The following is a 16,805-nucleotide window of genomic DNA, read 5'->3' on the forward strand; positions in this document are numbered from 1 at the left end:
AATTTACTGTGTGTGTATGTGTGTGTGTGTGTGTGTGTGTGTGTGTGTGTGTGTGTGTGTGTGTGTGTGTGTGTGTGTGTGTGTGTGTGTGTGTGTGTGTGTGTGTGTGTGTGTGTGTATGACCCACTTAATATTTATATTTATAACTCATTACAATTGTGACCGGGTGTGGACGTGTCAGTGGCTCATTATTTTGTAATTTGTTCATGACTGTAACTATGTATAGGAATGTAAATGGTTCATTACCTTTGTAACTTGCCATGATTGTGACCAGATCTACCTGGAGTTCATTACCGTTGTAACTAGGTCATCTATCATAACTTTGGGGCTCAGTCCCTGGACCCATTATGTACCTCTGTAATCTTTTGACTACCGCCCACAGGATGGGTATGAGGTGCACAATAAAGATATTAAACTGAACTGACTTTAGACACGTCCTTGTGATCTTCTCTTTGGACTTTCTAAGCCTCGACCAAATGTTTATACCACAAAGACACCTAGATGTTTCACGTGTTTCTAATTCTTCATCAACTTGTTTATAACTTCGAGGGTTATTTTCACTCTCAAGGACTAGGACTTTACACTTGTCCACATTGAACTGCATCTGCCACTTTTCAGTTTTGAGGTGCCCCGGGCACCTAGACAAGGAGGTTGCCGTGATATAGTTCTTGGCATGTGAGTTGCAACATTAGTAAAGGCCTTCAATATAGAGATTGAGCTAATACTACTATTTAAGTTTTATATTGCAGCATAGTGCAACCCTACTTTTTAAAATATATGGGTCAAATTAACACCTAGGCGTCATCTGGATGAAAATCACATCTAGGTGTTTAAAGATTTATTCATTTTACAACTTTACACATAAGTGTTACATATGGATCAAATTCACACCTAGGTCTAATGAGATTTGAGTAGATTAACACCTAGGGGTTAACATGCGCTGTATCTTTCTGAATGTTTATCGACATCATTTCAACGCGAGACAAAAATAATGTACAGAGGACATCTTCGACAAGTTTATAGCCTGACCACTAGAAGGTTGGACCTGAGAGGGACCTACCCAGTAGGCTTGCAACACTGCCTCTCAATTATTACATTCTTACTCCTAGTAGTGGGCCTCGCCTCGTCTGTCCGCAAGATTTCCTGCGCCTCACCTTTGGCAGTATATAGCCTCCATTCTGATGCTTTATCTTCACATTGTTCCAGACTATGGAACAGAACTCTTCTCTAGGCTGAGGGAATGACCACCTCAGAATTACGATTTCGATGGTGATGGACTGATTACATCGTGTTTACATATTCACTGCTTCTGCTGTCTCCTCTGTATTCCACCCAAGAATTTGTATAAATGGTTTAGAATACCGACAGGTTGATAAATAAGACATCTGTGCAACATTTGAGTACCTATTCTGGAAACGTTTCGCTATCCAGTGGCTTCTTCAGTCTAAGAAAGAAGGATGGAAATAAGAATATTGAGGGACTGATTACCTCGAACTCATCTTCCACCGTTCTGTTGAAGTGAAGAAGCCACTGGCTATCGAAAAGACTGAAGAAGCCTACTGTGTTAGCGAAACGTTTCGGAATAAAGATCTAACTGTTGCACATTCTTCATATCCAGTTTTGCTAAAAAAAGAAAAAATAAATGGCGAAGATTTCTCACCACCACCATCACAACCACTACAAAATTCCTACAAGCTTATTTCCTCCAAGCTATCATCATTGTACACTGTTCATGTTTTTGCAACCCTTCCAGCAACGTCTGGCAACAGTGTCTAGGCTTTGCCTGGCCAGTGTTAAAATATGCATACTTATCATGCATGGTGTACGGGTGGACTGCTAGCTTAGTGAACAATATTACAGCTCAATATCACCAATATCCTACAACTAAAATAGTTATAACTATGACCATAGTTTTTAAAGGGGTGGACCGGTAAGCCAGCAGAAGGCCTCGGTCAGATGACCAAAAGCTCCAATGGCGGGTCATCATCCAAGACCCGCGTCAGGAAACATTTGTCCTGTTCCCTGATGAACCTCACCTAACCCATCACTAATACCCTACACATTTCTAAAGCCACGTCTACCACCATCCACTGAGGTACTACTGCCACTACCACTGCTGTTACCCGTGTTACAGCTGCTGTTAATTCTACGTCCAACTTCACTATTACTACTAACACTACTATTACTACTCTTAACTCTACTACTATTAGTAACACTACGTCTACTACCATTACTAACAATTTCAACTACACTTCTCCACCTGTCGCATTTTCTTCTGTATCTTTCTCACCCTGGTTGTAATTTGACTGGTCCAGGATGGACCGAAACGTCGTCTTAAGGTTCCTCATCTTAAGCGCGGGTTAAGGTCAATGACATTTACAATCTTACAAACGTATACTTGCATTCACTGTTCCTTATTTTTCTAATAATTCAATTTAGGAGGCCTGGAGCCATGATGCCTGGAACCATAAAGCGATAAAAGGCGGCAGCATGTCCTACCTGCAGCAGCAGGAGTCTGGTCCTGCGAGTGCTCCTGGAGGAGATGTTATCGACCTCAGCAGAGACTAAGATCTCCTCGCCCGGGACGTAGCCTTGACGGGGGATGCGGGCCGCCAGGGTGATGGGTCCAGTCTGACAGCAGAAGCAACACACGTTCTTGGAGGTGCTGCTGCTGCTCGACGACTGTCGACAAGAGTGACACCAGTAACCAGTCAATATATCTTTTATAATGCCTTTATGTAGGTAAATGGTTCAGAGATTCGACAAGTTGATAAATAAGACACATATGCAACAACTGGGAATCTTTATTGTGGAAACATTTCGCCCCACAGTGGTTTTATCAGTCCAATATAAAGAATGGTGAAGATCGGAAAGTGTTTGAGGTTATCAGTCCCTCAGCCTATAGTCGATGTAATCAGTCCATCAATCTTATCAAGACTGATTACATCCGCTCCAGGCTGAGGGACTGATTACCTCCAACTCCTTCTGATTTTCTCCATTCTTGTTTGTACTGGACTGATGAAGATACTGGTTGGCGAAACGTTTCCACAGTAAAGATTCCCAAGAGTTGCACATGTGTCTAATTTATCATAATGTCTATATCATGATGTGAGTGACTGAGTCACATGCATATTACAAGATAGGGGCAAGTAATGTAAATTAAGCAGGAATAATAATAATATGTATTATATTCACAAGTGTGCTCAAAACTCACGTTTGTTAGGAGAGACCATGACTTCTTTTTGCTAGTAGCCGAAAAAGTGTTAAGACGCAAGCATAAGAATCATGCAGGATGTGAACCCTGAGTACTGACACTGCTGTGGGTGATCATGTTACTGTCCAGGGACCAGGATAGTGCAGGATGTGAACCCCGGTTACTCTTACTGCTGTAGGTGATCAAGTTACTGTGCAGGATGTGAACCCCAGGTACTGACACTGTGGGAGATCATGTTACTGTCCAGGATAGTGCAGGACGTGAACCCCTCGTACTGATGCTGCTGTGGGTGATCCTATTACTGTTCAGGATAGTGCAGGATGTGAACCCCGGGTACTCTCACTGCTGTAGGTGATCATATTACTGTGTAGGATGTGAACCCCGGGTATTCTCACTGCTGTAGGTGATCATGTTACTGTCCAGGATGTGAACCCCGGGTACTCACAGTGCTGTGGGAGATCATATTAAGATTGAGGATAGTGTGGAGACTAAACCCGGCCTTCTGCACCAGGTTGGCCGCGGCAGGGCGGTCAAGGATAGCCAAGGCCATATAACCAATGAAACCCTTCTCACTGTTGAAGCTGGGTGGCAAGTTGGGCGGCAGGATAAAGGCAAAGGGAAACTCGTGTAGGCCTGCTGGTAGCATCTCCTTCTCGCCCTCTGTAAGAAAGTAATATATAGATTAGCTGACTACAGGTATCAAGTCTCGCACTATTGATTTCCATTCAATAACTAGAGAATGCCTAGTCTTATCGGCTTCAAAATAATAATAATAATAATAATAATAATAATAATATTATTATTATTATTATTATTATTATTATTATTATTATTATTATTATTATTATTATTATTATTATTATTATTATTATTATTATTATTATTATTGGATTCAGAGCAATTACTGAAGAACGCTTTTTCCGATAGGTTTCAAACTTTATGCTGATGGGCTTTATTAAATGAACGCTTGGTTTTCATTTTGATATTTCCAGATTGTTAGTTTTATTAAATAAATTGGTGTCCATTTAATAACGACTTATTCAATCGCCTTTAAATGTTTAACCCTGGTCAACTATTGCTAGGTGAAGGTACTGGGAAGTGCCGGCGTCCTCGCTCGGTTTTATGTCCTCGGCTGTTTCGTGTAGACCATTACTTAAACTGGTCTCCATGAAATAGCTACAAATCCTCTTCTCACCGGCTTCAAAATTTCAGGACAGGTGTAGCCCACTCAGAATAAGGTTGGTAATGAAGAAGTTGACACGTGCAACATCTGGGTATCTTTAATTTGTAGACTTTTCTCCATAAAGTGGCTTTATGAATAACAATACAAGGACATAATGTGAAGACTGTAGAAGAATATACAAAACGAGGTAATCTGTCCCTCAGGCTAGTAGTAGGTGATGAGTACCAACGGTGCTCGGTTGCATGTGTTTAAGTTGCATGCATTTCTGTGTTCTTAAACTCGTATGGAAAGATTCCTTGCCGTTTTCCCAGAAAGATCTTGTTGCTCCCTCGACATGATAACGTGTACACCTGTGCTTCACTGTTGGGTGCGTCCCTGTTTATCTAGCAGTAAGTATATCTGGGTGTTAATGGACTGGTGTGGGTGGCATCCTGGGGGACAAGGTTGAAGGACCAAAATGGAAATAAGACAGACAGTCCTCGAATTAACCTGGGTGGTTAAAACCCCAAACAAAATCGTATCTTATCTCTTGTGGAGGGTGAGGGTGGAGGGAAAAGGGAGTTATGGAGAAGTATTGGCGTGCAGATGGGAAGGGAAGGGGGAAGAGAATGGGAGGGAGGGAGGGGGGAGAATTTGGAGGTTTGGGAGTGTAATCTTCTTTTCTGAGTTGAGGAGCGTGAGAGGCAGCAGATGATGCCTCCCACGTCTCATGTACCCTGTCGCGAAGAGCACACACAAGGGGCCAGGAGCTGTTTCTCGACCCCCTGCAACCACATATAGATGAGTACACACACAAATGCAATGATCATTGGCACACATAAATCTACATGGAGAGTAAAACATTTAAATGGTAACTGTATTTTTCGGCCTCACGCCGCAGCCCTCTCCAGTAAACTAAAAAATATTTATGTACCTTTATTCTTCAGAGAAAAATCTCTTGACTCGAGTCTTTGTTAAATGAAGACCCGCGCTCCTGCACTATGGCAGGAACATGGCAACACAATGTGTTGAAGATGGTAGCGTAAGCAATGGTATCATGGTGGGTCATGGTAGGTGGTGTCCAAGGAACTAGTGATCTCTATAAAACAGTGATAGCATCAGGTTTGTACTGATCTTGTGAGATGTTAAAACTAGATGGTGATGACGCAGTCATTGCCAACACCATGAAGATTTTAAGTTGTACAAACAAGTTGTTGTGTGTGTGTGTGTGTGTGTGTGTGTGTGTGTGTGTGTGTGTGTGTGTGTGTGTGTGTGTGTGTGTGTGTGTGTGTGTGTGTGTGTGTGTGTGTGTGTGTGTGTACTCACCTAGTTGAGGTTGCAGGGGTCGAGTCCAAGCTCCTGGCCCCGCCTCTTCACTGGTCACTACTAGGTCACTCTCCCTGAAACGTGAGCTTTATCATACCTCTGCTTAAAGCTATGTATGGATCTTGCCTCCACTACATCGCTTCCCAAACTATTCCACTTCCTGACTATTCTGTGGCTGAAGAAATACTTCCTAACATCCCTGTGATTCATCTGTGTCTTCAACTTCCAACTGTGTCCCCTTGTGTGTGTGTTTGTGTGTGTGTGTGTGTGTGTGTGTGTGTGTGTGTGTGTGTGTGTGTGTGTGTGTACTCACCTAATTACTCACCTAATTGTGGTTGCAAGGGTCGAGACTCAGCTCCTGGCCCCGCCTCTTCACTGATCACTACTAGGTCCTCTCCCTCTCTGCTTCCTGAGCTTTGTCATACCTCTTCTTAAAACTATGTATGGTTCCTGCCTCCACTACTTTACATGCTAGGCTATTCCACTTCCTGACGACTCTATGACTGTGTGTGTACTCACCTAATTGTGGTTGCAGGGGTCGATACTCAGCTCCTGGCCCCGCCTCTTCACTGATCGCTACTGGATCCTCTCTCTCTCTGCTTCCTGAGCTTTGTCATACCTCTTCTTAAAACTATGTATGGTTCCTGCCTCCACTACTTCACTTGCTAGGCTATTCCACTTGCTGACAACTCTATGACTGAAGAAATACTTCCTAACGTCCCTGTGACTCGTCTGAGTCTTCAGCTTCCAGTTGTGACCCCTTGTCCCTGTGTCCCCTCTCTGGAACATCCTATCTCTGTCCACCTTGTCTATTCCCCGCAGTATCTTGTATGTTGTTATCATGTCTCCCCTGACCCTTCTGTCCTCCAGTGTCGTCAGTCCGATTTCCCTTAACCTTTCCTCGTACGACATTCCCTTGAGCTCTGGGACTAGCCTTGTTGCAAACCTTTGTACTTTCTCTAACTTCTTGACGTGCTTGACCAGGTGTGGGTTCCAGACTGGTGCTGCATACTCCAGTATGGGCCTAACATACACAGTGTACAGTGTCTTGAACGATTCCTTATTAAGGTATCGGAACGCTATTCTCAGGTTTGCCAGGCGCCCGTATGCTGCAGCGGTTATTTGGTTGATGTGTGCCTCCGGTGATGTGCTTGGTGTTATGGTCACCCCAAGGTCTTTCTCCCTGAGTGAGGTCTGTAGTCTTTGTCCACCTAGCCTATACTCTGTCTGCGGTCTTCTTTGCCCCTCCCCCTGTGTGTGTGTGTGTGTGTGTGTGTGTGTGTGTGTGTGTGTGTGTGTTGGGCGATTACCGTCGGTCTGACTGGTCAGAGAACAAGCTGCAATTAATGGACGGAGGGTCAAGCCTTGTGCTGCATGACTTGCATGAGTTTCACACTTAATACACGTAAACAAGAAACGTACATAAAAACATTCTTCATGTTTCTTTCATAGTAAAATACAGAATCTGGACTCACTTTGGTACTTGTGTCCATATATGTAGAACTCACAGTCGAAGTAAGTCTCTTGAGCCCGGTAGTGTTGCCGAGGGCCACTGATAGAACCTTGCAGCCAGGCACTCTCAGTGGATCTAGGCCTGTGCGAGGCACGTCTAGTAGCTAGCTGGCACTTTTGTGGTACTTCCAACCCTGACCCACTCTCACACCCGTCATGGTCAGGGATATAGCCAGGGTTGGTGACACCGCCAGGGAACCTGTGTGAGAGAGACGTCATGGTCAGGGATGTTGCCAGGGTTGGTGACACCGTCAGGGAACCTGTGTGAGAGAGACGTCATGGTCAAGGATGTTGCCAGGGTTGGTGACACCGCCAGGGAACCTGTGTGAGAGAGACGTCATGGTCAGGGATGTTGCCAGGGTTGGTGACACCGCCAGGGAACCTGTGTGGGAGAGACGACATTGTCAGGGATGTTGCCAGGGTTGGTGACACCGCCAGGGAACCTGTGTGAGAGATATGTCATAGTCAGGGGTGTTGCCAGGGTTGGTGACACCGCCAGGGAACCTGTGTGAGAGAGACGACATGGTCAGGGATGTTGCCAGGGTTGGTGACACCGCCAGGGAACCTGTGTGAGAGAGACGTCATGGTCAGGGATGTTGCCAGGGTTGGTGACACCGCCAGGGAACCTGTGTGAGAGAGACGACATGGTCAGGGATGTTGCCAGGGTTGGTGACACCGCCAGGGAACCTGTGTGAGAGAGACGTCATGGTCAGGGATGTTGCCAGGGTTGGTGACACCGCCTGGGAACCTGTGTGAGAGAGACGACATGGTCAGGGATGTTGCCAGGTTGTGTGGCGCAAATTTCGATTTTTTTCTTGTGATAACCTTCAATAAGAGCATCATTTTAATTATAGCAATGGTATCCCCATCAGTGTTGCTCTGGCTAACCTCTACTTTCAGTATCTGGCGATAGTCACCCCTTTACTCCCTACAGTATAATATCGCTACATTATGAGCACGATATCCTCCCCATTGTGCTTAACACGTTATAAATATCACCCAGACTCAATACAGATGAGCTCTCCATAAAATTCATGAGTGAAGAGGACTGTACTTGTGTGTTGAAGTGAAAAGAAGCTGTCCATTAAGGTGCATCGTCAGCAAGGATTATCTCAAAAATACGCTGTGTACCCCCAAACATCTTTGCTCATTTTAACTATCTAATACATGCATACCTCGCCTATGGTATCTGTGAATGAGGATCAGCAGTCACCTTGATAATCACCTTGAACCTGCCGTTACTCAACAAAAAAATCATCTCTCAGAAAACTCACTCATTCAGACTCCATGAAACACCCGGGTTACTCAAGACTTTAAATTTGCTTAACTTACAAAATATTCACACTGTCTACTGTTCACACTATACCAATGTATTCATGTTTATGTTTTCTATCAATGTATTCTGTCTATTAATAAAGTTCGCATGTAGCTTAAAAATATAGGGGGTGGTAGAAGAAAATATTCAAACAGCTCCGGGGGGAACCTTGAGTTTTCCCTGAGGTACGTTTATTGTCTTCTCTGAGGATGAGGATCCCCAGTCCGGTTATAAAGGTGGTGATTCCCTACATATATATATATATATATATATATATATATATATATATATATATATATATATATATATATATATATATATATATATATATATATATATATATATATATATATATAAATATATATATATATATATATATATATATATATATATATATATATATATATATATATATATATATATATATATATATTTATAAACTTTGCGGTGTTCAGGTGTTAGTGTCTGATACCAGGTTTTTCAAGGTGAAGAATAAAAAGACACAATACCATGACTAGAAAAATACACAAATGGTCCAAGTTGGACCAAAACTACGTCATCAGTTTCATTCTCCTATGTGAAGGTTATTTGTGTAATCTCCTAGGTGCCAGACTTCAGTGTGTCATGAGCACAATATTGACAATTCCTGACTGGAGCACATCTGGAGTGTAACGTTTCGCTTTGGTTGTTTTCACAACATAGTTCCTCTTTGTATTTTTGTCCTATTCAGGTTGAATTTCCAAATATAATTTTGCTTCATGCATAATGCAAGGAGTGAGACGGGCCGGGTATAAATTTATAAATCTTGAAAGGTTATTTGCGAGGTGCTGCCAGTGCCGCCTCATCTGTAATGTTCAGAATTTATGACACTATCTCCACCCATTGCCTTTCATTCCTCCCACTCATTTTTCTCTTTTATGCACCTTCTTCCCTTATCTCTCCTCCTCCCTTACATCCCCTCCTCTCCCTGCTGGAGAGAATCCTTTAAAGTCGTAGCTACTGAACCCATAGTGGAATGATTTACGATACATTCTTACCTCCCTACTGAAGTCTCCCAGCTCAGACTGACACTGCTACAGTATCCCAGCTCAGACTGACACTACTGCAGTCTCCCAGCTCAGACTGACACTACTACAGTACCCCAGCTCAGGCTGACACTACTACAGAAACCCAGCTCAGACTGACACTACTGAAGTCTCCCATCTCAGCCTGACACACTTTATTATACATGGTATATGATGCAACCCATCCTGTGTGCTGGAATATTTCAAGTAAACACAGCGTTTGTTTTAGCCATGTAACTATCACAGAAAACTGGGTTACTGCACACTGCCGGTGTTCCAAGTGGCGTTCTTGCAGCACTACCAATTTCTCTCCCTCACCTCCAGCATGCAACAAGTGCCACTACTGCTGAGACACTTGTAGCACTCCACACTTGTAGCGCCCTACACGTGCCTGTCTCTACACTCGTCTCACTTGTATTCTACATTTATCCTGGGGTAAACCTGGCCTGTACTACACTCGTTCTGTACTACACTTCTGTACAGTAGACGCTGGATCCCTCATGAATCATGTAGCATGAACTGCAGTAGACGCTGGATCACTCATGGATCACGTAGCATGAGCAGCAGTAGACGCTGGATCACTCATGGATCACGTAGCATGAACTGCAGTAGACGCTGGATCACTCATGGATCACGTAGCACGAGCAGCAGTAGACGCTGGATTACTCATGGATCACGTAGCACGAGCAGCAGTAGACGCTGGATTACTCATGGATCACGTAGCACGAGCAGCAGTAGACCCTGGATCACTCATGTATCACGTAGCACGAGCAGCAGTAGACGCTGGAGCTTCCTTCCATATTCATATTCCAGCCAGGGAGCTTCCTTCCATATTCATGTTCCAGCCAGGGAGCTGCCTTCCATATTCATATTCCAGCCAGGGAGCTACTTTCCATATTCATATTCCAGCCAGGGAGCTACCTTCCATATTCATATTCCAGCCAGGGAGCTACCTTCCATATTCATATTCCAGCCAGGGAGCTGCCTTCCATATTCATATTCCAGGCAGGGGGCTACTTTCCATATTCATATTCCAGGCAGGGAGCTACCTTCCATATTCATATTCCAGGCAGGGGGCCACCTTCCATATTCATATTCCAGGCAGGGAGCTACCTTCCATATTCATATTCCAGCCAGGGAGCTACCTTCCATATTCATATTCCAGCCAGGGAGCTGGATGGCTAATAGTCAGGTAAATATATAATATTCTTTAGGCACACTCAATATTACATGCTGGAAGTCTCAATTAAGTTACTGGAACTTTACGCTCCAGTCATTCACTTGATCCATTGGACTGGAAAGCTAACAGTCAGATGCCTGGAGCGTCACGCTCCAGTTATTCACTTGGATAAGCGGACTGCAAAGCTGACAGTGAAGTACCTGGAAGGTAAACACTCAGTCAAACTTGAGCGCTAGAAGGCTTATGTTCCATCTGGAAACACCCCTGAGTCAGGTCTCTGGAAAACTAACACTCCAGTACTTTCATCAAAGACCTACGCTAACTCTCCCACCTCATCAGCCTCCTCCTCCTCCTCCTCCTCCTCTCCTTCAAACTTCTAAGTAGTCTCAGCTGTCGCCCCTTCTCTCCATCCTCTATGTATTCCCCTCCACTTCCTCCCTACCCCTTCCTACTCCCTACCTTGGGTTCCCTTCACCCCTGACGACACAGACTTCATAACGTTTATTGATTTGCACGGTAGCGACCTTCCCGGGGCCTGGAGTGCCGTAATTTGTTTTTAATATCTTGTTTTCCAAATAATTTTATCTTATAGGTTGGTATTAATATCTTGTTTGTCTGAAAATGTTCTTAAATTTTAGCGAAATATGAGTCCAATTAGTTGTGGGATAAGAATGTTAAGTAGAGTGTTGGTTCACTAGTGTGTTGCTTCACTAGTGTGTTTCTTCACTAGTGTTGCATTACATTATTCAGTAGTAGTAGTAGTAGTAGTAGTAGTAGTAGTAGTAGTAGTAGTAGTAGTAGTAGTAGTAGTAGTAGTAGTAGTAGTAGTAGTAGTAGTAGTAGCAGTAGTAGTAGTATGTTGGAATCACATCAGCACTTGGAGGTAAGACACCAAAAACTGTTGTATTTTTGTCATTAAAAAGAATTTAATTGCTATTCCTTGAGTGACGCTTCGCGGCAGTGGAGCGTAGTTCACTTGATGGAGTGGAGAACTTGGCGGGGGGTTGACGTGCCTTTATGTGGAAGGGGGGGAGGAGGAGGAGGAGGAGGAGGGGAAGGGGAGGGGGAATGGAAAGGGAGCAAGTGCACACTTTCAAACAATCATCTTAATAGTGGTAGAATTACCAACAGAATGTTAGGTAACTGGATACAGATGCAACCGTGATATTTTATTGTGGCAACGTTTCGCTCTCCAGGAGCTTTGTCAAGCCGTTACAGCTTGACAAAGCTACTGGAGAGCAAAACGTTGCCACAATAAAATATCACATTAGTTGCATCTGTGTCCATTTACCTAACAAACATCATCTTAAGGATGATGTTTCTGACAAACTGTGAATAAAGACACTTATATAGAGTTTATGACATTGATTCAAGGAATGTCACGCTGAGTATGTCTTCAGTGAAGGCGCTCCTCTCTGCTGACCGCTATTACCCTCAAACGATATTAATTTTTGTTAGTAACTTGGGTATGGAAAATGGCAGCTCAAGAAAAAAAAAAGGTTAACGTAGAGTTCCAAGTAACCTTACACTGCTGTTGTTTGCATGGGGATCACACCAATATTAATGGTCCGAGGGTCGAGGTGAGTGCTCAGGGATGGTATTAGGGTCAGTCAGTAGGAAGTCTCCGGTATCATGAGCACTCACAGCCAGGAGACAAGTATTGTCCATTCTGAATATGTTCTCAGGCATTGTTGATATAAACTCTACACTGGTAATATCTCAGTGGGATTGTTTGTGATCTTTTGGAGTAGCTGGTGTGGACAGAGACTGAATAAGAAGCACGTTGTCTTGCATATTCTCAAATGGTCAAAGATTGTAATATTTAACACTCTGCGAAGCTCTTAAATATTTTACTAGATGCAGCACACGAGGGTAAGAATACAAGCTATTTCTTGAGCATATATAATCAGTGACTTGTAATGATTTTCTGCTCTTGACTTCCAGGAATAAGTAATAATAATGATTATTTTATTTGCGTAACTGTGAAAAATTAAAGTTAATTTCGTGATATTAGCCAGCAATATGTCTCGCTGTTCCACTGAACCTAAAAAAAAAAAATGATGCATAACAGCACTGATATTCAGATATTATTTCGAATGATGTTACTTTCTGCCATCCATTTATTGTTATAGATATCTAATATCGTCCCTCTGAATGATGAAATATGATGAGACTGATGATAATGATGGCCCTGATGGGGGTCTTTACTCTGGTTAAGTACCGGCAGTTATAGTCTGCCACCTTGACTCATGAGAACCAGCCATGATGGTGGTATTTGTTATTGTCACGTGACATAGAGGTTGGTAGGCAATGTGCCAGGGTCTCTCTCTCTCTCTCTCTCTCTCTCTCTCTCTCTCTCTCTCTCTCTCTCTCTCTCTCTCTCTCTCTCTCTCTCTCTCTCTCTCTCTCTCTCTCTGGTAGGGTGCTGTGCTTGAGGACCTGCCCGTCTGTGGCTGGAACATCCCACGAACAACCCACAATACCATGACTGGAACATCCCACGAACAACCCACAATACCATGACTGGAACATCCCACGAACAACCCACAATACCATGACTGGAACATCCCACGAACAACCCACAATACCATGACTGGAACATCCCACGAACAACCCACAATACCATGCCTGGAACAACTCACAAACAACCCACAATACCATGCCTGTAACAACTCACAAACAACCCGCACCGTGGTTAGAACAACTCATAATCAGTGGAACCCAAGTTGAGCAAATTTACAAATAAAAAGGATATAGGGAAGTACAGTTTATAACAGAATTACGGATGAGTGGAACAAAGTTGCCAGTGACGTTGTTGAAGCCAGAACTTTGGGTAGCTTTAAACATAGGTTGTCTGAGTGATGAGTGAGGGTGGGTGGGAATTAGACCTACCTAAGATTAGGTTTGCAACACGTTGCCATAAAGTATGTGAACTTAACCAAGAATTATCTATAATAAGAATAATAATAATAAAAATAATAATAATATCTTTATTTCTACAAGTACATGTACAAGGTATACAGGCTCAGCTGACATCAATGACATATTACCGTATAAAAGCCCCCTTCTGGCAAATTAGTTCAATTTTGTCCCAGGATGCGATCCATACCAGTCAACTAACACCCAGGTACCTATTTTACTGATAAGTTAACATGGACAGCAGTTATCTTAAGGAAACACGTCCTAATATTTCCACCCGTACCAGGGATCGAACCACGGACATGGCTGGAAAAAATGACCAACCCACAATAACGTGACTACAACAACTCAACCCACAAAACTGGGGCTGGAACAACTCGCAAACAACCCACTACGCCGTGGCTGGAACAGCTCACTAACAGCACACCTATTTTCCGTTGCACACACACACTGTGGGTGTTCCATAATGTTACTATCACACATACCAGAATAATACTTGCACATTCAGTCATGTTAGATAAGACAGGCTATACATTGACTAACTTGGTGTGTCGTGCAGACCACATGGTGGTGGGAAACTGGTCTGGAGTGTTGCAATGGTCCCCTTTTCTCTTGGTCTTCTTGATCATGTTCAGGTTCTCCAGCTTCTTAGGGTAGTCAGTGAAGTATATACAACACTCACCCCGGAACCTCATCTTCACCCCTGTAGCGTAACACAAAACATGAACCAAAAATTACAGCAATAAACTAAAAAAAAAATCGTAGATGAGTTTTAGATTTAATATCTACCCTGGTAAGTATATTGTAAGTGTATAGTGATGTTTCAAGATAGTTTGTGATGTTTGTGGATAATAAGTGATGTTTCTGGGTAGTTTGTGATTATTGTGGATAGTTTGTGACGTTTCTGAGATAGTTTGTGATGTTTGTGGATAGTTTGTGAAGTTTGTGGATAACAAGTGATGTTTCTGGATAGTTTGTGATGATTGTGGAGAGTTTCTGTTATTTATAGATATTTTGTGATGTTTGTGGATAGTTTGTAATGATTATGAATAGGTTGTGATGTTTGTGGATAGTTTGTGATGTTTGTGGGTAGTCTGTGATTATTGTCGATAGTTTGTGACGTTTCTGAGATAGTTTGTGATTATTGTGAATAGTTTGTGACGTTTCTGAGATAGTTTGTGATTATTGTGGATAGTTTGTGACGTTTCTGAGATAGTTTGTGATTATTGTGGATAGTTTGTGACGTTTCTGAGATAGTTTGGGATGTTTATGGAAGAGAAACAAGGACACAAGCCTCGTCCGTGGCTGCCTAGACGGTCGAACTATTATTATTAATTAGACGAGTATTAATCCTCCCTAAATTGAGTTATTAATCTGCTAATAATTGTCATTTATTATTTATAAAATAAACTGGTGACAATATTTATGTTTTGATTACTATATGCGAGAGTAACTAATAAACTTACGAGGTTCAGTTATACTTGAACGTGGGAGGTTCAGTTATTCTTGAAGATGAGAGGTTCAACTACTCACCCTTGAGCCTGAGAGGTTCAGCTACTTGAAGGACGACCTTGCCTGTGACAGTCTGCTGAGGGAAGTACACGGCTCCTGGAGCACTGAACTGTATCTCAAGCCTCTCAGGACGGAGCATAGGCGTATCTGTGGGCGGAGTGGGTGGTGAGAGGGCGGGGTGGGTGGTGAGAGGCTGGGGTAACAGATCCAGTGCTGTGCTATTTATTGTGCTACGAAGCCTTGAAGAGATAACAGTAGATGTGATATGAAGTTCCTGTAGCTGTGGGAAGAAAGAGTTGGGTCACATACCAGAGAAGTGTTCTCTGAGATATCTTATTAATGCCTCGTAGTACAGTGGTGCACCTGTTACTTGTCAATACCACGGTTCAAGTCTCAAGTCAATAGACAGATAGAATTTATCATTCGGAGAGAGGAAAGAGAGGGTCGCCAATGTTACCACCATATTTTTTATTGTAAAACTCATCTTTGAAGAAAGAAACGTTGGTGATAACACAGAGCTTAGTGAGTAGAAGTACCTTATTTGTGGAGATGGGAATTTACAAGAAAATGATTAGTATTCTGCTGTACGAACTTCCCAGACATCAACCTCTAGCCTGTTTTAACAGGTGTGGACCTTAACAGATGTACCATTGTTAACCTCACCCCATATCCCTATACATCACCAGTGGATTTCTCACAGGTACCTTGTACAGTCCAACATGCCTCGTCAGTCCTCTTCGCTGCACCAGCCACCAGTACCATGTTCGTCTAGGTACTGAGTAAAGCCCCGGTACTATCTCTACCACTCAACCTTCCTCTCACTGAGCTATTCTTCCGGTACCTCACTTCCCCGTTCACCCCAAAAGGGTCTTACCTAAACTCCGTTACCTTTACATCAAGCACAGTGACTCTGCTGAGGAGACAAACAACGTCTAAGTTGAAGAGTTTCTTGTATGTAGGTTCAGATTCGTGATTATCAACCAAGTTTTTCTGGGACTTTGATGCGTGTCCTCGAGAATGGAATAAACAGTAAGGTTATATAGAACTACTAAACCATTTTGACCATTTCTTTAGGAAGATCATCATGTGCTGGAGGTATAATACACAAACCGTACATAGGAGAGAGGAGCTAACAACGACGTTTCGGTCCCACTTGGAGGTTATGGGGCGACAATGTATTTTATTTTTATAAATCTTTAATGAAATGTTGAAATAGGGAAGACTGCTATTAATAATGTTGAGAATGAATAATATTTAATTATCTTCTTTATTTTGATCACTTTTCCGAACTTTTTTATTAAAGTGCATAATAAAGTTGTTGATGGGTATTTCAGACACTTTTTCAAGAGTATCTTTTCACTGTCAGGAAATAGGACAAGTGTTTCCTAACCCACAACTGGAGCTTTTGGTCATCTGACCGAGGCCTTCCACTGGTTTACCCTTCACCCCCTTCAAAAAATATAATTATAATTATAACCAATTATTGCTTAGTATAATTTCACTAAATAAGACTAATATTTCTTGATATAATCAATGTCGTTCATAATCACTATTTTAGTTCCTTTATTACAGGATCGTTTTTTAACTTTATTAATGACTAT

The 16,805-nt window shown here is 42.6% G+C and overlaps 1 protein-coding gene across 1 annotated transcript in view; it reads right to left on the bottom strand.

Annotated features, from left to right (window-relative positions):
- LOC128694445 (arrestin domain-containing protein 17-like) overlaps positions 1 to 16,805 on the bottom strand; it is a 41,134-nt gene that overhangs the window by 15,129 nt on the left and 9,200 nt on the right. Inside the window, exons 2-6 of the mRNA XM_053784562.2 lie at positions 15,226 to 15,351; positions 14,236 to 14,395; positions 7,178 to 7,413; positions 3,660 to 3,874; positions 2,500 to 2,682 (exon numbers count right to left, since the gene is read on the bottom strand). Coding sequence (XP_053640537.1) covers positions 2,500 to 2,682; positions 3,660 to 3,874; positions 7,178 to 7,413; positions 14,236 to 14,395; positions 15,226 to 15,351 — 920 coding nt within the window. The remainder of the gene's footprint in view (positions 1 to 2,499; positions 2,683 to 3,659; positions 3,875 to 7,177; positions 7,414 to 14,235; positions 14,396 to 15,225; positions 15,352 to 16,805) is intronic.

The sequence above is a fragment of the Cherax quadricarinatus genome, chromosome 60 (genome assembly GCF_038502225.1).
Source record: "Cherax quadricarinatus isolate ZL_2023a chromosome 60, ASM3850222v1, whole genome shotgun sequence".
Lineage (NCBI taxonomy): Eukaryota > Metazoa > Arthropoda > Malacostraca > Decapoda > Parastacidae > Cherax > Cherax quadricarinatus.